This window comes from Hyaena hyaena, unplaced genomic scaffold, assembly GCF_003009895.1.
Source record: "Hyaena hyaena isolate Hyena2069 unplaced genomic scaffold, ASM300989v1 scaffold_61, whole genome shotgun sequence".
NCBI classification, from domain to species: domain Eukaryota; kingdom Metazoa; phylum Chordata; class Mammalia; order Carnivora; family Hyaenidae; genus Hyaena; species Hyaena hyaena.
In genome coordinates, this window is record NW_024080693.1 from 1,082,047 (window position 1) to 1,103,614 (window position 21,568).

At 43.4% G+C, this 21,568-nt stretch overlaps 1 protein-coding gene across 6 annotated transcripts; it reads right to left on the reverse strand.

Annotated features, from left to right (window-relative positions):
* Positions 1-554: 554 nt before the first annotated feature.
* CEBPG (CCAAT enhancer binding protein gamma) lies at positions 555-9,574 on the reverse strand. Of its 6 annotated transcripts, none has more exons than XM_039231924.1 (4): positions 9,352-9,551; positions 8,436-8,489; positions 7,914-8,008; positions 555-2,460 (listed from the first exon to the last, which is right to left on the reverse strand). In XM_039231924.1, the coding sequence occupies exon 4, from the start codon at positions 2,363-2,365 to the stop codon at positions 1,925-1,927; it is 441 nt and encodes a 146-aa protein (XP_039087855.1). In that variant the 5' UTR covers positions 2,366-2,460; positions 7,914-8,008; positions 8,436-8,489; positions 9,352-9,551; the 3' UTR covers positions 555-1,924. The 6 variants fall into 6 exon arrangements, 5 of the variants coding, with proteins under 5 accessions (XP_039087855.1, XP_039087856.1, XP_039087858.1 ...); XM_039231925.1 differs by lacking the exon at positions 9,352-9,551 and adding an exon at positions 8,880-9,090; XM_039231927.1 differs by lacking the exon at positions 8,436-8,489 and having other exon boundaries at positions 7,948-8,008.
* Positions 9,575-21,568: the final 11,994 nt, after the last annotated feature.

Genomic DNA, 21,568 nt, shown 5'->3' on the forward strand with positions numbered 1-21,568 from the left:
TAGGTGCTCAAAGATTCAAGTGGCCTTAACTGTACTTCTAATAAGGTTAATTATATAACATCGGTCAGAAATTAAAAATTCAGTAGGATTCTGGGGCTATCTCCTAGTTAGGCAATAAAATCCATCAACCTGGAAGTACACGGATACTCCAGCCAAGTACACTGGGGTTGGACCTAACAGAAACCCCAATCCTGTCACATGGCTGGCCAGGGAGTGAAGCCTCCGGGGACGGTGGCTCTCCTGGCACAGCACTGGGTCCTAGTCACATGCAGAAGAGGCTCATGGACTCAGTGCTGGCTTTGCTGAGTCGCGGGCCACTGTGCTATTTTCACTTGCCCAAAAGAGCACGGTCCAAGCTGAGGTGCAACCCGAGTTACCTCCTGGTCCTAGTGCGGAACGGAATGGCCAAAAGGTTCGACGTGGCCAAAAGGTTCAAATGAGCTACCTGGCAACACAAATGTTTAACCAGAGGTGACTCAGACTCTTGTCACCAGCCTAGACTGACACTGACACACACACACTGACACACAATCAAATCTGAGCTAGAATTGTGCTAAAAAAAAAAAAAGAAGAAAAAAAAAGAAATCAACATGGACAATCAAAACTACTAACACTGATACAAACCAGACTCTAGAGATTCTCAACTTTAGTAATTGCCATTTTTAGTCTCAACAAAAATGTCAGTATCCTGAGTTTTATCAGTATTTTCTTTCTAAAATAATTTATGGGACACAAAAGCATACGAAGGAACGAACAAACAGAAGCAGTGGTACAAAAAGTCTAGAATACAGCCCACTAACTAGAAAAAGAAATGTCACAAGAACAATATAAAAGGATGTATTTACGTGAAATAAATTAAAGGTTAAACCTTACACTTTCAAGTTTTCTTAGACTACTATTTTGGGAGATGGCCTAGAGTTGATGACATATTTTTCTAATCATCACTTGGTTAGGATCAAATGCCAAACGATCCTTACCAAGACATTTTCACCTTTAAAAATCATGGCCCCACTGCAGATACATGGACACAGAAGAAACCACCTAAGTCCCAACTGGTAAACAAGACATTCTGTCTACTAACCTATCAAAATGGGAATTTAAAAATGCTTACCTGACTAGCATCTACAGAAACAAAAATTTGGTACACAAGTTCCTCTAAACCAGAGTTGTCTTTTGGTTTGTTGTTGTTAGAAAACAAAATAACGCCAATCCAATAACCCAAAGGTATCCCAAAAGCATAATTCTAATATGCTTTACTCTTATTTTTAAAAAACCTATTTGCCTCCTAATTATTTGTATTTTTAAGCCAACTGGCTGTATCTGGCCTTTAAAACACAACAGGGCTTACTTGACCTGGCACTGCTACTCAAAAACTTGTACTTGTTGGGGAAAACAGTACTAATTATGCTAAAACAAGGTTTATGCTATACATAAAATCACTCCAAATCACAAAGTGATTGATTTCCATAGCCCTAAGGATTTATAGTACATAATTTAGAAAAAAAATCACAAATCAACCAAATGGCATTCAACGTTCTTAGTCCAATTAACCATCTCCAGTAAAACCAAGAACCTCCTGCAGGCCCTGCCAGTTCCCCGTTCCTTTTATCAACCTAGAAAAGAAACATTTCTTGGGAAGTGAGGATTTATTAAGAACATCAAGGTCCAGGACTTTTTTTTTTAACCATATACCTTAAAAATCTGTTTCATCCCCACAAAAATCCATATCATTTAAACCTAGATATTCAAATTACACGGCTAACATTTTTAGCTAATCAACTCATCAGTGCTGATCCTAGAAAACACCCTTCAACGGATCTTTGAATGATGGAACAAGACAACGTGCGGCCATTGACACGAGTGGCGTAGGCAGTCACACCTTTAACGTTGCAGCCACCAGCTGGCAACTCGGAAGGGGTGAGGTCTACTGTCCTGCGTTATCAGGAGTTGTTGTATTTTCAGTGCTACCTGGTTGCACGTTATCTGCAAGGTTGTGTGCGTGCTCAAGAAACAAGTCTTTCAGTACGCTTAATTCCTTAGTCAGCAATTTAATTTTTGCCTCCAACCGTTCATTCTCTTCTTTGAGCTGATTCACTCTCTGCAGTGTATCCTGTGCCTTCTGCTTGCTTTTCAACCGGCTCTTTTTCACAGCCATGTTGTTCCTCTCTCTGCGCTGACGATACTCGTCACTGTTTCGATCCATGGGCGAACTCTTTTTGCTTTGCTTGCTGGGAGGCACGGCTTTGCCTCCTCCCCCGGGGCCAGCAGGCACCAGCTGAGGAACCTGCTGCAAGCCGCTGGCATGAGCCTGGGTGTGAATAACACTTATTGCGGGAGTACTGTTCTGCTGTGCTACCTTGCTCATTTGGGCACACTCTCTTGCTGACACGGAACAGGTAGAAATGAGGGCAAGGTGATCAATGGTTTCCAACTAAGCTGCCAAGAAATCTTCACATGTACCTAGTTAAAAAATAAATTGCATTAAAATGTTTGAAATGACAAGATCAAATGAGATTAAACTTGCAAGTACCTAACAGCAGGCCAACATTAATTGATTATGCTGAGAAAAGTCTACAGCAACTGCCAACTGCTCCAGTGGTTCAGAAGCCTAAATCATTTCATGTAGAAAGGTGAGTTAGTACAGAAGCACCACAAGGCCAAATCCAGCCCACCTGAACCCCTGAGGGTACCGCCCATCTGTGACCGTATCAAAAATGGAAGGAAAAACAAAAGAACACCGCTAATTAGGTAGCACAAAGGAACTAATAGCACTTGGCAATCTGCCAGAGAGAAATGAGCTGTTTGGGTTAAACATGGAAAACCTGAGTTCAATTATGACAGGAGCGATACTTGCAAAGAAAGGGGGGGGGGAGTTTCGGTTGTCGGCCCGCGTCAAACAGCGTAGGAGCAGCGCAGCGCTCAATCCCCACTACTCGTCAGGGTGGCCGCAAGCTCCTAACGCCAACACACAGAGACGGAGTCACGAGGACTGGACTCTCCTCCCAGAGTACATCTTTATGGGATATTCTGAAAAGGGGGAGAGGAGGCTTGTTTTAATTAATTAATTTATTTTTAAAGACCGCAACAGTAAGTAGTTAGTTATAGATTTCCTAGGCTTATTTCTTGGTTCCTAGATTTAGGAGCTCTGAGGAGACTTAGGAGCTCCAGGTTGCTGACCGGCCCCCCCCCCATGCTTCTTCTACCAGTGCTGCTTTTCTTCTTCTTGATATAATAAACACATCTAAACACAGGCAACCTGAACCACAAGGAAAGACATCAAGGCCCTAAAGATGCATCCAAGGCACAACAAGCATGGGGCAAAGGCTAAACAGAGAGACTGAGCAGCAGCAGTGCCTGCACCTGCTGCACCCCGCAGGGGGGCCCATGGGAGACGCCAAGTCCGAAGCATAACTTCAGTGCTGCCCGCAGAAATGAAGCCACGGTTTGAGATTCTGGTTGCATATGGATGATTAAGAGTCCAACTAGGTCTCTACAGTTGCCTCAAGATGTGTCAAAAGCATACCTATCACATCCTAAGGCCACGTCAAGACAAACTAAGATGATGAAATCAAAGCACTCTTGGAAATTCAGAAAGCAATGTTATGAACCATAAAACTATCCTGTTTTCTTTTCACAAAACTGCTAAAACTACATCAGTGGAAAAAAACCCAGAGCCAGAATTCTGAAATGCCTCGAGTGAGTACATCTCATAGATCTTAAGCTCAGTTCGTAAACACCAGAATCTTCACCCAAAGCTTTAGCTGGCCATTTCTGTATAAAACATTGTTTACTGGTCTGCTTTTTAAAAATCTTTCCTTTTAAAAAGGCCGTATCTCCTTACTTTCCATGGTTTCGAAAGCCAGGCAGGCAGCTCTGAGCTAGTGAGCCATCTGTTCTCACTCCAAAACTAACGCAGAACAGAAAGCTTCCTTCCAAACCATGGATGGTATCAACTCCAAGTCTATCCAGTAATGAGCATTTCACAATCTCCTTTGATAATGTACTATGTTGCCTATTTTTTCTTCCAGTTAAACAGTGGCAGTTCAGTATTAATTTGATCCACCTTGCCACTAAAAGTGTTAGTGGCCGGCTACATTATTGCGTATTTATTTGGTGTAAAGTGAGCATATTTTAGTCAATTTTTAAAAATGTGTTTAACACTTCTCCTGGGATCATTTCAACTATCATGATGTCATCTTATTTAACTTTTTTATTTTTCATATGCCAATTATGTTTTTAATCTTTAAAACTAATCTATAGACAACACAAAGATAAAATGATCCAAAGAAGTACAGACCAGGAACCAGGTCAATATTGACTTGGCTCTGGCTCCCCCTGTTTTGCTCTGAACCCATCCCTTCCCTTCTTGGGCCTCCATTTCCCCATCTGCAAATGAGGGATATAGAATGGTAAGATGCCTTCTGACTTTGAAAATATACCATGAACTTCAGTCACTAAAAAGTCTTTTCTTCCCGCCTTATGCGTTGCTTTTTATGCCCAAGTCACTAAAAACTTTTAATGGAGGCTCCAAATTCAGGGACATTCGTGTCCCTTTTGGCACCCACAGATACAAGAATAGGGAAGAGCTTTTTTTTTTTTTTAATTTTTTTTTTTAAATATTTTTTATTTATTTCTAGGAGAGAGAGAGAGAGAGAGAGAGAGAGAGAGGGTGAGCAGAGGAGGGTCAGAGAGAGAGGGAGTCACAGACTGTAACACAGGCTCCAAGCTGGCAGTCAGCACAGAGCCCGATGCGGGGCTCAAACCCACGAACCGTGAGATCATGACCTAAGCGAAAGTCGGACGCTTAACCGACTAAGCCACCCAGGCGCCCCTTTTTTTTAATTTTTTAAATGTCTATTTTTGAGAGAGAAATAGAGACAGTGTGAGCAAGGGAGCATCAGAGAGAGAGGGAGATACAGAATCCGAGGGAGAGGGAGATACAGAATCCAAAGACAAGCTCCAGGCTCTGAGCTAGCTGTCAGCATAGACCCTGATGCGGGGCTCGAACCTGTGAACTGTGAGATCATGGCCTGAGCCGAAGCCAGAAGCTTAACCGACTGAGCCACCCAGGCACCCCGAGAAGAGCTCTTTTTACCTCAGTCTGACTCATCTTGCTGAGGTACTAGGCTGACCATAGTAGGGGGACTTTGAAAATGTGCCCTTTGGCCCGAAAAACAAAGAGTAATTATCAAATTGGTAAAAATGGAAGCAAGGGAAACTTAGAAAAAATAAAAAGAACTTGAAATATGTTGTTGTTTTACACTTCCTCAACCAACCAAAGCCAAGAAAGTTTAAGTTTTAAGTGAAAAAAATATCCATTAAGGAAAATAAATCAAGTAAAGGGGGTCAGAGCCAAGTAGTCCAAAAAAGCTAACTCCAGATTATCAATCCTGTTTTTACACAGGCAAAAACAGCTGCCTCCAAAAGTTACACACTTTACAGTTTACACTGTCACTAGTGCTCTCTTGTTCCTTCCACAAACACTGAGCACCTACAACGGGCAAAAAGAATATGAGTTCATTTCAGATCTGGATATTCAATTCTAAATGAAAGTCTGGCTCCTACGTGGACAAATACAATTCCAAAGTTCATTCTACAGGAAGCAGGGCGGCGCCTGGTTTCCTTGCATGCGAATCACGGGAGCAGGGAGGCGCAGAGAGGCTGACAGAGAGCTGACCCGGCAGTAGTTATCACATGTGGACCAGCAGCAGCAGCGTTTGGGAACTTGTTAGAAATGCAAATTCTCGGGCTGCCCGGATAGAAGAATCGGGAGCTCCAAGAATAGGGCTGGGCAATCCTGTTTTACAGGGACCCCTGAAGTGATTCTGTTAACAATGAAGTGTGAGAGCCACTGTTGCAGATTAACAATGAGGAGGTAACTTTTTTTTTTAAATTTAATTAGTGTTCATTCAAATCCCCAACACACTGAAACACTGGAATAGTCAGAATGAGTAAAACAAATTTCTCTCAAGTTTCATTTGGGAAAATAAACTTGTCAAGAATTTTCCTAATCGTCCCGTCTTTTTCACATGTCAACAACCAGATATCCCTCCCCATGCCCCCCAAAATAAAGCTTTAACTCAGATTTCCTCAGTGAATGTCTACACTCCAAAATATCCATAGATGTTTCTCCCTTGCACCAAATCTTTACAGTCACTGGTATCTGAGAACTCTACCCACCCACCTCCCCAAAGAACTCACAAGCCACCCTCCCTCCTCTCCATCCCAGTGCCACAGAATGACCTCAGGCTGACATCATCTCTCAGGGGCACTGGTCTCCTCTGGTTTAGCAGTGTTCCCTCCAACCACTGGCTCCGGAGCAATCTGACACTCAATCGTGCTCCAGTGTACAGGATCAGACCGAAGGTGTTCACTCTCCAGCCCTCGCTCCCGTATACTTCACACCGCAACAGCGCCGAACCACTACCAATCCCCTAAAGGGCCATGCATTCTCTTTTCTTTTTCTTTTCTTTCTTTTTCTGCTGTCCAATGTGTCCCCCTAGTTTCTCTGTCAATGCCAGGTCTCCCTGTAGACTAAGCTAGAGGCTTAGTCTTCATGTCCACATGCTGAGCATCTAGTCGTGCAGGGCTAGCCATACAGTAGTGGTGCCCAAGAAATAGTTGTCGAGAGGCTCCTGGGTGGCTCAGTCAATTGAGCGTCCCACTCTTGATTTCAGCTCAAGTCTTGATCCCAGGGTCATGGGATCGAGCCCCACATCGGGCTCTACGCTCAGTATAGAGGCTGTCTAAGATTCTTTCTCGTTCTCTTCTCCTTTTTCTCCTTCTTCTCTCTCTCACCTTGCACTCTATCTAAAATAAATAAAATGAAGGGCGCCTGCATGTCTCAGTAGGTTAAGCATCTGACTTCAGCTCAGGTCATGATTTCACGGTTCATGAGTTTGAACCCCGCATCAGGCTCTGTGCTGACAGCTCACAGCCTGAAGCCTGCTTCGCATTCTGTGTGTCTCTCTCTCTCAAAAATATATAAACATTAAAAAAATTTTTTAATAACAAAAAATAAATGAAAATAATTTTTAAAAAGGGAAACATTTGTCAAATACTGCCTCGGAGGCTAAGAGAAAACATTTATTTTTATAAATGTCATATATAAAAATGAGATTGATTCTCTAGTATTGGAATCTCTTAAAACAAGCACAATTAAATCAGGAGTGTTAAAATATTATGGTCTTACTTCCTTAAGTTCTTGGTCTTTCTTAAAGGTGTACAGGAAAACAAAAATACAGTTCCACTTGCTATTTTGAGTATCCGGTCTATACAGTGAACATCATTTCTTATCTGGTCTTTGCTTTATTTCAGTTGAGAACCTTGAATTTCTACTTATCCCCATTATATGTTCCAATTAATAACCTCAAGTTCTTAGGCATGTGTTGCCAGGGTCTGACAATGTGATGTGATGTGAAGGTAAGCAAAGTCACTACCTGCCCAAAGAAGCAGGACTTCTATTTAGCTGCCACTGTTTGCTTCACAACCCAAAACAGGGGTCCACGAAGGAGGGTACATGCCTTTGGGGGTACATAAGTGGTCCATTGGAGTATGGAGCAAATGTATGTTCACTTGTCTTTGTTTTTAACGTCACCATTTAAATCTACTTGTTAGGATTTACAACATACCAAAAAAAAAAAAAAAATAGAGTACACACATTGTTTATAAATATACCTCTATTAGGAAATCATAATAAAACAATTTTTTTTTAACCAATAGGGCTGGAAAGCCAAAAAGCTAAGAGACCAACGTACCTACAAAAACCCAGGGAAAAACTCCCTCCCAAGAATATACAATAAATACATTTGGAATTGCGGCTCCAACATTTCCATTACTGTGATCAGGTGAGGCAATCTTAGACTAGACCTAATTCAGCCCCATGAGGCCTTAGTTGTCTACCAGGGACTCACCATGTGCTGTTCAAATCCCTACAGATGAACCCACCTCTCCAAGATCAGACAATTGCTGACAGTCATGAAGTGCTCTTGAGAATTTAAAGGATAGTCTGAAAAAAAAAGTGAAATCTTGTTTTCACCTGTTTTTTAGGCAGGTATTTACAAACGACCAAATAAGCTAAGTGGACCCACCAGAAGCAGGAAATCAAAAAACTGAAAAACTCTTCCCCTCACTAGCATCCTGTAATTATTTAGCCACGTTTATGGTAAGTGTTTCCAGAAACAGAGAATGGACTTTGAGAACAGCTCATGCCAAATACTAATCAAGTGATAACAGCGACCAGATTTTAACTTTTCAATATCAAGAACTTTTAGATGCACAATTTCTTAGGAAAGCAACCCCCTGTAGTATTTCCTTTCCAAAATGTATTTGCCAGTCGCACATCCTATCTGAATTTAGGACAATCTCTTCATATAGGATTCCCTGAGTGTGGGCTCGGGGAGAGGAAACTGCCAATTTCTGTGTAACGCACTAACCTTAAAAGCTTTCTGAAGCTGACACATTTTAAGGTGCCAGATGAGAGCACAAACCTCAAAAAGAAAACGAAAACAATTAAACCTTCTCAAACATGAAAACAGACAAGCCTCCTTGGAAGAACAGATGATCCTTACCCCCCCCCCCGCCATACACATTTCCATTCCCTTCATCTAGACACCTCTGCTAGCGATCTTCTTCAGTGTTCGCTCCGACATGCTACCGAAGCGCTTCATTTCTTTCTTGCCCTTCTGTTTTCTATTCAACTCGTGGCTGCTGCGCGTTCATCTAAACCTATGCTCAGCAGCGAAGTGCAGGATATTCAAACCACAGCTCCCTAAGCAAGCACAGGATCATTTGTGTAAAGGCGTATATTTAATAAAAACCAGCCGCCCTCCCTGCCCACTTTATCACGCTCCGAACTTGGAAACCCAAGTCTCGCCTACCCCTCGCCGAGCAGTTTCGGAGGGGCGGGCAATACCCGAGGTGGCGCTACGGTAAGACACGGTCCTCCTCCTGCTATTCTGGGAACACCCTTTATCCCCAGGGGCCAATACGAGCCTAGCTTGTCACCACTGCCCGTCCCGGAGGGGGCACTCCTCGTCCCCCGCCCCGTCCAGTCCCGGGCCGGCGGCGAGGGGCGCCCGGGAGGAGCGCGGTGGTCGGCGGGCGGCGCCGCGGCCCTGGGCCTCGGCCAGGGATGAGCTCAGCGGCCCCGCCGGGTGTTGCCGGCAGGTTGCATCAGACGCCGCGCGGGGCCGCCGCCCGCGCCGCGGGGCCGCGCAGGGCCTTCCCGGCGAGCCCGGCCTCCTCAGGCCGGGCCGGGGCTCCTCGGGCCCGGTCGGCGCTCAAGCGAGCGGCCGGCTCCGCCGCGGCCTCCTCCTCTTCCCTCATCCCGCCCGCCCGCGGCCTCCTTACCTGCGCCTCCAGCCCGCCCGCCCCCAGGCGGCCTCCACTCCGAGCGGCCCCGCGCGGCGCGGCCCGACGGACCCAGGCCTCGCAGCCAGCGAGCCAGCGAGGAGGAGCGACGGTTACGAAACCGGCAGCCTCCGCCCGTTCCGCCGCCGCCGCCACCACCGGCTTCCCCTCCTTGCCCGAGCCGCGCGCGCTGCCGCCGCTGCCACGACCAATAGGCGCACCGGCCTGCGGGCGTCGCTCCCTCCCCTCACGACGGGCAGCGCCGCCAGCCAATCGCGAGCGTTCTGGCTGCGAGAGGCGGGCACGTGGCGGAGGCGTTGGCCGCGGCGCCGCAGGGCCGGAGGGTGTGACGGGAGAGGCCGGCGGCTTCTGGCGCCGCCCGCATCCTTCGCTGGTCGCGCGGGGCGGCGGCCCGGGGCTGTGGGAACTCCGAGGCGAGAGCGGATCTGTGAGAGTTGGAGGCGCTGGGGAGCTGTAGCCTCGCGAAGGCAGCACCTGTCTTTGGGAAGTACAACTTCCTGAGGTGTTTTTGAATCACCGACGTCCGCCTGGGTTTCTCCGAGTCCTCTGGGAGGACCCCTGGGCTCCCCTCGCGGGGACGGTCCCCAGAGGGGCCCCCGCGACGCCCCTCTCGGGCGCCCGACGGAGCCTGGAGGACAGGGCAGGACTTCGCAGCACTGACGGCAGCTGCAAGCTTGCCGGACAACGCAATGAAGTGGCATTTTCCCAGCGTAGGGTTAGTACTGATGTCACATCGGCTGGTGAGCGCGGCAAACCGAGGTTCGTTTCCACCCGGAAACGATCGGATTTCCGCGATCGATTCCCGTGTGCCGTCTGCCAGGTGAACGGGATGAGAGACGGGATCTCAAAAAACGCGCGGCGGTCCGGTTTAATGTAACCAAGACACATCACGGGAGGATCTGAAAGCGTTTTAAAACCAGGAAGCCGCGCGCTGGGCGGAGGGCAGAGCCAGCGCGATAGGTTTGATTGCTTCCTCTTTAGCAATTCTTATCGTCCAAAAAAGAGTCTTTGAAAGAGGAAACATTTCTTCATCGCCCAGGCCATGGCACCAGCTCTCCGCACAAGACTGTTTCGAGGAATCAGTTAAAGGCATGATAAAAACCCTTGGGGGGGAAAAAAAACCATAAAGATAAAACATAAAAAGGGCTGTAACTAAAAGCAAACAGCGATAACCATAGCACCATACTTGATAGCAAGACACAGTCATCAAAACCACTGTTTCTTTTACTTCGGCCCTCGGTGTTCTGATTTGCATTTTCTTTGAGATGTTAGCACTATTAAAACTGGATTGTTTTATTGTTCACAAAATCATAATTTTCACCCTCACCATTTGCTAATCACAAGTTATATAGGGAAAAGTTTTTTTTATACATATACTCACTTACCTTCTGGCTCGCTAACCACTCTGCCAAGCTGCTCTAGCATTCTCTGGGCAGGCCTTCTACAGTCAGCAGGTCTGGTCAATGCCAAGGAGACGCCAGTATTCATTTCCTCCTCAGGTGGTGGCTGGAAATTCTACCACTTAGTATACAAATACTTATTTGGTGCCAACTTGGTGCTAAGCTGCAGGCTAAGTGGTGGCGATTCAGCAACAAACAAAATCGTAGCCCTTGCCCACATCAAGTTCACACTTAGAGCCAAGGAGACAGACATTCAGTACTTACACCATTTTTCTGTTACTTTTTTCATACATATGACAAGGAAGTACAAGACTGTGAGATCAAAAGAAGGGAGCCACACGTGGTCTGTGGGGCAGGGAAGGCCTAAAAGACGAATGGCATTTGGCTCCGGGGTGCAGATGAAGTGGATGGACCAGTCCAAGGGAATGTCTTATCGAGAAAGGTTTTGTGATGGGGAGAAATGTAAGGCCAGAGTAGAGCGGCTGGAGCACAGTGTCCCAGTGGAGGCCGATGAGATTGATAAGGCCTGTGGCCCAGGAAAGGTTCTGATGTTTACCCTAAGAGAGATGGGAAGCCTTGGAAAGATTTGCTCTCACCGTCAGGGAATAAGGAAAGCCTGGTGGAGGCTGTCTCTGGGTTGAAGAGATCCGCCGTGTGGCTTTCTTCCAAGACACAGGGACCTAAGCTCTCATAATAAAAGATTCCCTGCACAGAGCTCTGCCTTGCTGATACCCACGATATAGTCTACCAATCCAAAGAATTGGTAAACAAAATAGTACATTAAAATCTCTAAAGGGCTTGAGAAGTAGGATGCCTTGTTAGTCGATTATACTATTTACCTGAGAGCTACTATGATTATCTTAGTTACCTAACAGGTATGCACTGTAGTGTCAGGCTGTTCTCTCCACAGTTTACCCTCTTAAAGGTCGTGTGACCTTGGGTAAATTATGTAACATCCCCATCATCTGTAAATGGGCATAACAACAGTATCTACCCAGTAAGATTGCTGTGGGGGGTTAAAAAGTTCATATGTGTTTGGCCCCTTGAACAGTGCCTGCCTGGTACATGGTAGGAACTCAAAAGTTGTAGCTATTATTACCATGATGAATTATAAACAAGTTATAGTGTAGAATTAGAGTAGACTAAAATACACTTCAAAACAAGGTCAAGCTGTGCTTTATACAGCTTTGGTGATTCAGTCACTGAAATACACATATCAAGAGTGCTATGTTGACCTTATAGTGTATCCCAAAAGGTGTTTTTTAGAATGTTTTTTTCTCAGTGACCACATCTTAATTCATTTGTCTCCCCAAAGTAGAGTGAGGAAAATTTGAACAATTTCAAATCTCTTGCTGTTTAGAAAGCCAGATCCATAAAAGTTTACTTTGTAAACTTAAGCATTTATCAAAAATGTGTCTTAAGTACTTATGATAATATTTAAGTGCTTATCATAAATTTATATTTGGAAAGCTTCTGAAATATAATATATAAAATTAACCATCTTTGATAGGAGATCTGGGTCATATCTATGTTTTGAGTATTGAAATAACATCACAGGGTTGTGTCTCAGTAGATATTTATTGTGATATATTAGCAATAATATGACAGTGATTGTCAATCATTCTGCATTGGTAAAAACCATCCCTGACTACCCTTAGCATAAAGAAGGACTTGGTCAAAGATTGGAGGGCATGCTTCATGAAGTACCCGTCCCATGTCAGAATAGAAAACCCAAATGCTCAAATGTCTTCATGTCTGTGTGTATGTGTGTGCCTGTTGGTTTCATTGTTCTTTCTGCTTGCACGTCAGCTTCCCCTTGTCACAGACAGCCTCAACATCCACAGTTTAGGTCACTAAAGTAAAGCCAACTCTCTTTTTAAGTTCCTGTTACAAAAGTCTTAGGTAAGGACTCTGGGATTGGCCCAGCTGGGTCAAGTGCTTATCCCTGGAATAATCAAATGGCCAGGAACAGGTCACGATGTATGAGGAAGTGGCAGAGGCACCCCCCAAGGGTAAAGGAGTGCTGAGCAGATGGGCTCGTCAATATCCACTTCAGACGGCACATCACACTATGGTCAGTCTACGGGAACCTCAGTCACTCTGGCTGACTGATTTGTTCCTTCCCATGTGATAGGCTCCCTAGCCTTGAGGGCAAAATTGACACCTCTAATTTTACCTTTGGAAAGCACTAATTCGGCTAATTCGGTTAAGATGCTGAATAGTTGTCTTAGGATACCTGAACTTTCACAACCAACCCAGTTCATAAAAGGGAAAAATCTGACAATTTAAACTTGAACAGTTAGCAAATACTATGAATGTCCATTATAAAGTGCTTTCCCACATGTCAGATTTCATTACCCTGTGAGTTAAGACATGTCACTTGTACACTTAAGAATGTCATATGTTGGGGGGGGTGGTATCTGGGTGGCTCAATCGGTTGAGTGGCCGACTCTTGGTTTTGGCTCGGGTCACAATCTCACAGTCATGGGATCGAGTCCTGCATTGGGCTCCACACTGAGCATGGAGCCTCCATGGGATTCTCCTAATTTCTAAATGCCATCACATCTGGGATTAGGGCTCCAACATTTGCATGGGGAAGGACACAAACATTGACTCCACAATAGTATGTCAAAGGGTCCCAAAGCCAAATGAAAGCAGCCCCAGTGCCCAAAGAGACCCAATGCCAATTTGAGTGGCAAAATAAATGACGTGGTATTGGATTATAATCCAAAGTATAAAATAAATATCCATATTGATATAAATAAGTGATTAAGTAAATAAATGTCAAAGAAGAGACAAATCTCCCATGCATAAGAATTCCATATAATTTATGTAAATACTCCACCCATAGATGGTGTAACTACCCACACCTTAAGAGGGCTATACACAATGACTTCCTTCTGAAGAGTAGACCCTGAAAGGGAAAAATAAGAACTTTACAGTGGAGAAAACTGACAGTCACTACTCCAGCCAGGTGACTAAGGTCAACATCAATGGTCATAAATCGTGTTGATATAATGAGGTGAAGATGGCACTTGACCTCTTCAGTTTCCTCCCAAGACCTCGCAACCTCAGTCTAACCAGGAGAAAAATACCAGACAGCTTCCAGCAGAAGGGCATTCCACAAAATACATCACCAGTGCTCCTCAAAACTTCCAACATCACAAAAAACAAGGGAAGTCAGAGGAAGTCTGGAGAATCCTCAGGAGGTGACAACTAAATGTAACGTGGTACCCTAGATGGAATCCTGCAACAGAAAAGGGATACTGCGTAAAAATTAAGGAAATCTAAATAAATGTCTACTTTATTTATTTGATGATGTGACAGTATTTATTCATTAATTATAACAAACTCATGTAAGATGTTAATCAGAGAGGAAACTGGGTTCAGAGTAAATGGGAAATCTCAGTCCTATCTTCTCAATATTTTGAAATCTAAAATTATTCTAAAAAAGTAAATTTAGATTTAAAAAAAGCATTTGTGATATACTGCAGTGTTCATATTAACATAAAACAGGACACTTGAAAACATTAACAGATCCAATGAAGCCCAGACTTCAGCCAAATGGGTAAAAGAAGTTGAGCTCAGCAGAAGAGCCTCTAGTACCTCTTCTCACCTTGACCACTGATGATGACTGTGCTTTTGCTTGGCAAACCCAAGACATACACAAAAATGGAGCCAGAGGGGCAACAGAATTATAGGAGCTCCTCCAGGAGAGGAGGGAAGTGGGGAAGAGGAGGTGGAGGGAGACCATGTGGGGTCTGCAAGATCACGCAGAAATCTGAGGAGCCATCTGTGATCACTGAGGAAGCCCCATCCCCATGCTAAGGTCCAGATGCCAGGCAGAGCACTGGAAGCCACTAAGCTGAGGTGAGAAGCTACCAGACAGAGGAATGCGGTTGCCCCCATTTACTTGTCCCTCCCTCTTTTTCATCCATCTCTAGTGATAGAGAGTCCCCACTCTGTGCCAGTGCAGGCAGTCTTACAGAGCAAGGCTTTGGGGCTGGGGAGGCAAAGGGCTGGTGCTCAACAGACAAGAATGAGGCCGAGGGAGTACGAGCCAGGCTGGGTGGGCTTGTAGGCCATGATTGCTTGGCTTAGAGTCAGGAATCTGTCCACTGCTAGGTCTTTGGCATTGTTTCTTCCATTTTCCTTTTATGTTTCTTTTAGATTCCTATAGTAATAATCAGTTCCTGTGTGATCCCACCTGGGATTCAGATTTGCCTGGGCTTGGTGGGGGAAGCCACTAGCATCCATCCATGTACACAAGTCTCAAGTTTATGGCCGGAAGAGGAAGGCGAGATTTGTGTTTCCTTTTTCTTTGCAAAGGTTCCTGGGGGGAAATCTGGGATTTGGAGGGGCGAGCACAATTTCACAGTCTGTATGAAGAGAGGGACGTATTCCTCCACCTCTGTGAATGATCTCATTTCTTCAGCCCAGTGGAACTGTTTCGATGCTTCTAGAATTTGTGCTCTTGTAAACATCAGGATCAACTCTGCAAAGAAGAAGCAGAAGCAGAGGCCAGGCTAAAGGGTGTGTCCTCAAGAGACTTTGGTGATAGGAGATGTTGATGGTGAAGTACCTCCTGGTGGGGCTCTGGGAGCTGGCTAACAAATCCTTGGTGATGGAGGTTGGAGATTTGTTCTATTACTGTTAACAAGACCCAAACAAACCTATAGGTGGGAAAGCCTGGGCAAACTTGAGAGCCAAAATCGTACATTTCCTTTCAAACAAGTGCAGAATTCTCTTGGCTAAACTATAGGTGAAACCAAAGGTGCAATAGCTAGAACAGCTTGTGAGGTCAGAGTGCATCTCAGGCAGAGAGCAAAGGGGAAAGGAAGTGGAAAATGATGGAGGAGAGGCAGAAATGCCCCTGAATCCTGTTTCCCACCCAGTCGGCCCTTCCTTCCCAGTTCCATGTGTCCAAATCCTCCCCACCTTTCAAGCCCCAAGGCCATGTCCCAACTTTGCTGGCCTTTCAAGTTCTTGCTGGCCCTCCCCTTTCTTCTTGGTGACATATGATGTAATATTAACGTACACACTCTTGTGCCCTTTGCTATTGTTTTATCTGTTATACTCTGTTCTTATAGAAAGGTAAGGTTCTGTTCTATGTACATAATGCTGTGCCAGGTACTTAGGAGGCTTCAGAAAGCACAGCTGGGGGAATGAGCGTCTCTGTCCTGAATGGAGAGCCTGAAATATGGGGGTGCACCACGATACCTGCTACAGTCCACCCCTTGCATGGCATGACTCCACTTATTACTTATATTAATCTTACCTGTGTATAGCTTCTCTAGGATTCTGGATGATCTCACTTCCTGGAAGAATTTGCCATAAGAGAGCTAGTAGACGATTTACAGTTCCTAATGCTGCAGACGACCTCAAGGCTACACCGATATTCATCACATGCCTCCCCTACCACCCATCCTAGAGTTTCCTCACCCTTGCCTAGCACCTCTTCTGGTCTAAGTAGCTTACCTGTTGAAATGACCCACACTTTCCACCTTGAGAAATCTGTACTCTTCAACACCATGTCCTTTTAAGCCGTGGCTACTGTATTTGTCCATTTGCCATCAAGATTAAGGAGGGGATCATTTATGCAATGGAAATACAGGACAGATAACCCAGAAACTAATGAGATGGGCTATCTACAAGAGTGGATGGGAATTGGAAAAAGGGTAGAACAGATGAGGGGGAGGGTAAGTGTACCTTTCTCTGTAGCTCTGATTCTGAGAACCATGGTGAAGTTTCACACACCCTACAAATAAATAGATAGTTAACACCAAACAGGATGTGGGAAGAACCCAAAGTAAAATACAAGTAGTAACCAATGAACCTAACTGCACTACCAATGAGCAACATAACCATGCTGTGGCAAGGAAAAAAAAAAAAGAACTAACCTTAATAACTTTAGAAAATAGTATTTTGATTGGATAAGGCTAAATACAAAAAGAACTGTATGCAAATGATATGCACTGGTTACTAAATGTTTCAAAGAGGAATGGTAGCGATTGTGAAACTATTTTATGTACTCAGATTGCGCAAACAAGTAAATATGTTTGGATAATAAGAACAAGTTTCTCATGTTGGAGAAAGGAGTTACAAATAAGGGGAAAGGAAGGCTAGAATGAACTCAGGGGTGTGGGGCTAGAATCTGAGGTTATCAGAATGAATTCATGATTTGTAGTACATATACAGATTGAAAGATCTAAAAATAAATACAGATGTGTATAGATGTATGTGAGAATACAGTTATGTATATTCTCTAGGCTTGTCCACTGAAAGGACCTAAAAGCAAAAGCACCCCAGTAGCAATGATCCCACCTAGAGACCAAATCATGGTTTCTAAATATCTTCCTTCAAGGACAGGAACTAGGGTTTATCAGTTAAGCAGTTGATTCCAGAATTGGGCAGGGAAAACATGAGAAGAATCTGGCACATCTTGTAGTGCCAGAAAGTAAAGAAATGCAAAAAAAATTTATGGAGACATATATCACATGAATTATAGGAGTTGATTTGAAGGCGTTTCCCAATGGCCAAATCTGGGACAAGTGACTAACAAAATAAATAATAGTAATGAATTATAAGTTGCAGAGTAAACTAAATAGCTATGGTTCACACTGACGTAAATAAATAATTGAAAAACCAAATAAATCACAGGAAAGAAATAGCTCTTCTTTATAGTAATTTCCAATTAGTAAACGTAGAAAGAATTATTGAAATAGCAAATCACCTTTAGACAAACACCACCATAATAACTATTGTGGGAGTGAATTATCAATGAATATTAAAATCAATGGATGAAAGCATAATGAGAAACAAGATGTTTGCACATTCTCAGAGTATCTCCCCACAATATACTTATTAATTACAATGGGAAAAATAATAAGCTTCCATTGGAGAAACCTGGAGGATACCATCTTAACCAAGTGCTCAAAGTTAGCATTGGCAATGATAAGACATATTGACATCTTGGACCCCTGTTCTGATGCCCTGAGAAAGGCATTCTTGCAAAAATGAATAACCTCAATCTAATCACAAGAAAATGCCAGAGAAACTCAAATTGAGGGGTCGTCTATAAAATAACTGGACTCTTAAAAAAATTCTAAGGTCATGAAAGACAAAGAAAAGCTGAAAAATTCTTCCAGAGTAGAGGAAACTAAGGATCATGACAGCTAACAACAATATATATGGAATGCTAGACTGAATTCTGGACCTGAAAAAGAACATTAGTGGAGTAACTAGGGAAAATCGAATTGGATCTATAGATCTGTAAGTAGTACCTTGTCCGTGTTAATTTTCTAATTTTGATCATTGTTCCATGGTCAGATCAACTTTTGCTCGGGGTTCAGGAATAGAAGCAGTCGTTGTACTGAAGAGACAGGCACCCCTCCCTCACCCCCTGTACCACCCACTGCATTGTTAGGCAGATACCACTGGTTATCACTGCCAGAGAGGAGCCAATTGGCCAGCAAGGAGGTAAGACTAAAAGGCAGCAAAAAAAATTCCTCTGATTAACACCCAGCCCCTGCCCCAAGGCTCTCTTAGAGGCTAGCAAGTTGCTTCCGTGGGATAGGAACCCGCCACATGAAGGTTGCTTAACTTTGACTCCCAGTTAAGAAAAAAGACAAAGGAAACCATTGACAAAATTGATCTCATAAATATTTAAAACTTCAGATATGAAAGTATACTATAAAATTAGTAACCACTGAGAAACTGGAGCAATACCGGCAACACATAACAAGATATAAATTTCCTTATCATATAAGAAACTCTTGAAAGTCATCAGAAGATGAACACCCCAATATTAACAAAGGTAGGGGACATGAATAAGCACTTCACAAGAAATACTAATGGCCTGAGACACACACAAAAAAGTCTTTTGATTAAGCAAATGCAAATTAAATCAATGAGATACCATATTCTATCTATGATTATAAATAATCAAAAAGATATTAATAAATGACATTAGTGAGAAGGTATATTGGCACTTCAAATATGGCCAGTGGGAAAGTAATTTTTTAAAATCTTCCTGGAAGGCCATTTGGCAATTTGCAATAACATTCCTAGAGGTACACATACCCTTTGACCTGGTCATTTCAATTTAGGTATTTATTCTAAGAATATCATTACACATGTATGCAAAGATACAAGGAAGTACATTACATCACTGTTTACAACAGCAGATAAAGAACTAATCTGGGGCGCCAGGGTGGCTCACTTGTTTAAGTGTCCGACTTCAGCTCAGGTCAGGATCTAACGGTTCGTGGGTTCGAGCCCTGCTTTGGGCTCTGTGCTGACAGCTTGGAGCCTGGATGGAGCCAGCTTCAATTTTGTGTCTCCCTCTCTCTCTGCTCCTCCCTCACTCATGCTCTGTCTCTCAAAAATAAATAAACATTAAAAATTTTTTTTAAAATAAGGAACTAATCTAAATGTCCATTTGAATTAGCCCCAACCAGTGGTGACCAAATTCTCAAAAATCAACAAGAAGAAATGAAGATGATGCTTAGAAGAAAAGATATGCTTAACATGTTCCTTTAACGTGACTTAAAGGCACAGGGTGATGACTGGATTTTTTTTTTTTTGTCATCTTTCTTTCTTTTGTCTTTTTATCCCTTGAGGAACTGAATTCCTATTTGTATGGATTGTGCTATAATTTGACCATTAGTGCACCAAACTCTATCCATCCCCACCTGATCTCAGGTGTTGATTAAAAATGTTCTCCTCTGGGCTGTCTGTTGTTTGAACAAAATCAAGATTAATTGCTGTGTTCCTTCTTTCAAAAAGAGATACACACTTAGCTTTGGAAGATATCTATCTATATATGTATGTTGTGTATTACATATGATATCATGTCCCATTTATCGAATGGTTTTATATACATGTATTTATATATTATACATTTATACTATAGTTATATGTATAGTTGCAGATTCTCAAGTAAGAATTTTATACTTTGAAGTATTAGATTGACCTTATAAAGATAAATCTTATTAGATTCATTCTTCTATATAAATTTAGTTGATTGATGCCTAATCTTATATAACTGTTTTTGTTTTTAACAAGGATTTATAGAGTGAAATATGTGTTAAAATATATGCATTCTAATGATAAGTTTTTTATTAGAAAGAGTATGAATAATTTTATAATATTGTATTCAGTAAAGCCTTTTGTATATCTAGAAAGCATATGTTTGCTTATGTTATCTGAAGTACTGTATTTGAATGTTGCAGGATCAGAAACTTATTTTAAAAAACAGAATTACAAATACTACCGAAAATCATAAAAAGTCATCACTGGGGGGAAACAAACCAAATGTCCATCAGGGTATAAAGGGAGAAACAAAATGTGTTACATCTATACAATAGAATACAATGCAGCTTTAAAAAGAAAGGAAATCCAGGGGCACCTGGGTGGCTCAGTCAGTTAAGTGTCCAGCTCTTGATTTTGGCTCAGGTCGTGATCAATCCCTGAGTTAGGCTCTGTGCTGGGTGTGGAGCCTGCTTAAAATTCCCTCTCTCCCTCTCCCTCTGCCCCTCCCCCACTAGCTCTTAAAAGAAAGAAAGAGAGAGAAAGGAAGGGAGGGAGGGAGGGAGGGAGGGAGGAAGGAAGGAAAGAAGGAAGGAAGGAAGGAAGGAAGGAAGGAAGGAAGGAAGGAAGGAAGGAAGGAAGGAAGGAAGGAAAGAAGGAAAGAAGGAAGGAAGGAAGGAAGAAAAATAAAATCCTATAAACATGCTACGTGGATGAAACTTGGGAGTTATGATGCTAAGTGAAATAAGTCAGTCACAAAATGACAAACACTGAAAAACCCCACTGCATGAGGTATCTAAAGGAGTCCAATTCAGAGATACGGGCCTGTCATGTGGTGGTTACAAGGGGCTGGCAGAAGAGGAAAAAGAGTAATTGTTGTGTAACAGAGTTCTGGAGATCTATTTTACAACAATGTGAATATACTTTCACCCTACTAAGCTGTACATTTAAAAATGGTTAAGATGGCTGGGGCACCTGGGTGGCTCACTCTGTTAAGCACCCGACTCTGTATTCTGGCTGAGGTCATGATCTCATGGTTTGTGGGTTGAAGCCCCGCTTTGGGCTCTATGTTGTCAGCAGGGAGTCTGCTTGGGATTCTCTCTCTCTGCCCCTCTCCCACTTGTGCTTGCTCCCTCTCCCTCTCTGTCTCTCAAAATAAATAAATAAAAACTAAAAAAAATGGCTAAGATGTTACACTTTATGATATGTGTTTTTCACTACAATCAACAGCCATCACCATTGCTTACCTTCCAACATTACAGGAGCCATTTATTCATTTATTTTGATGTCTGTAGTCCACCTGCTATGTGCTAAACACTTGGCTAATTGTTGGTGTTAGATGGTGATTAAGAAATGATCCCTGCTCTCTAGAGTTTTCGGTCTTGCTGGAGGCAGAGAGCAATCAACAGTGTGATTCGGTAAGGACCACATAGTGGGGATAAGTAGGAGGTGCCAGGGAAACATAAAGAAGGCGGCATCACCCGGTCCTGGAGTGGTGGTCAGGAAAGGCTTCCCATCTCCTTGCTGAAGTGCAGGGGGTCAGTATGAGTTAGCCGGGCACAGGCGTAGAATGAAAGACCAGGTGAGGCACAGGGAGAGAGTCAGGGACAGTGAGAAGCAAGGTGTGATCAGAGTCGAGAGTTGGAGAAAGCTGAGGGGATTAGGAGAGTGGTGGTGGAGCCCTTGCCAAGGAATTTGGATCTTACCTCTTTTTCCCAAATTTTAAAAATGTTTATCCATCTTTGGGGCTCCTGGGTGGCTCAGTT

What these genes read in the sequence shown, in the direction of transcription:
- CEBPG (XM_039231926.1), bottom strand. Translation starts at nt 2,365, where the DNA reads ATGAGCAAGGTAGCACAGCAGAACAGTACTCCCGCAATAAGTGTTATT.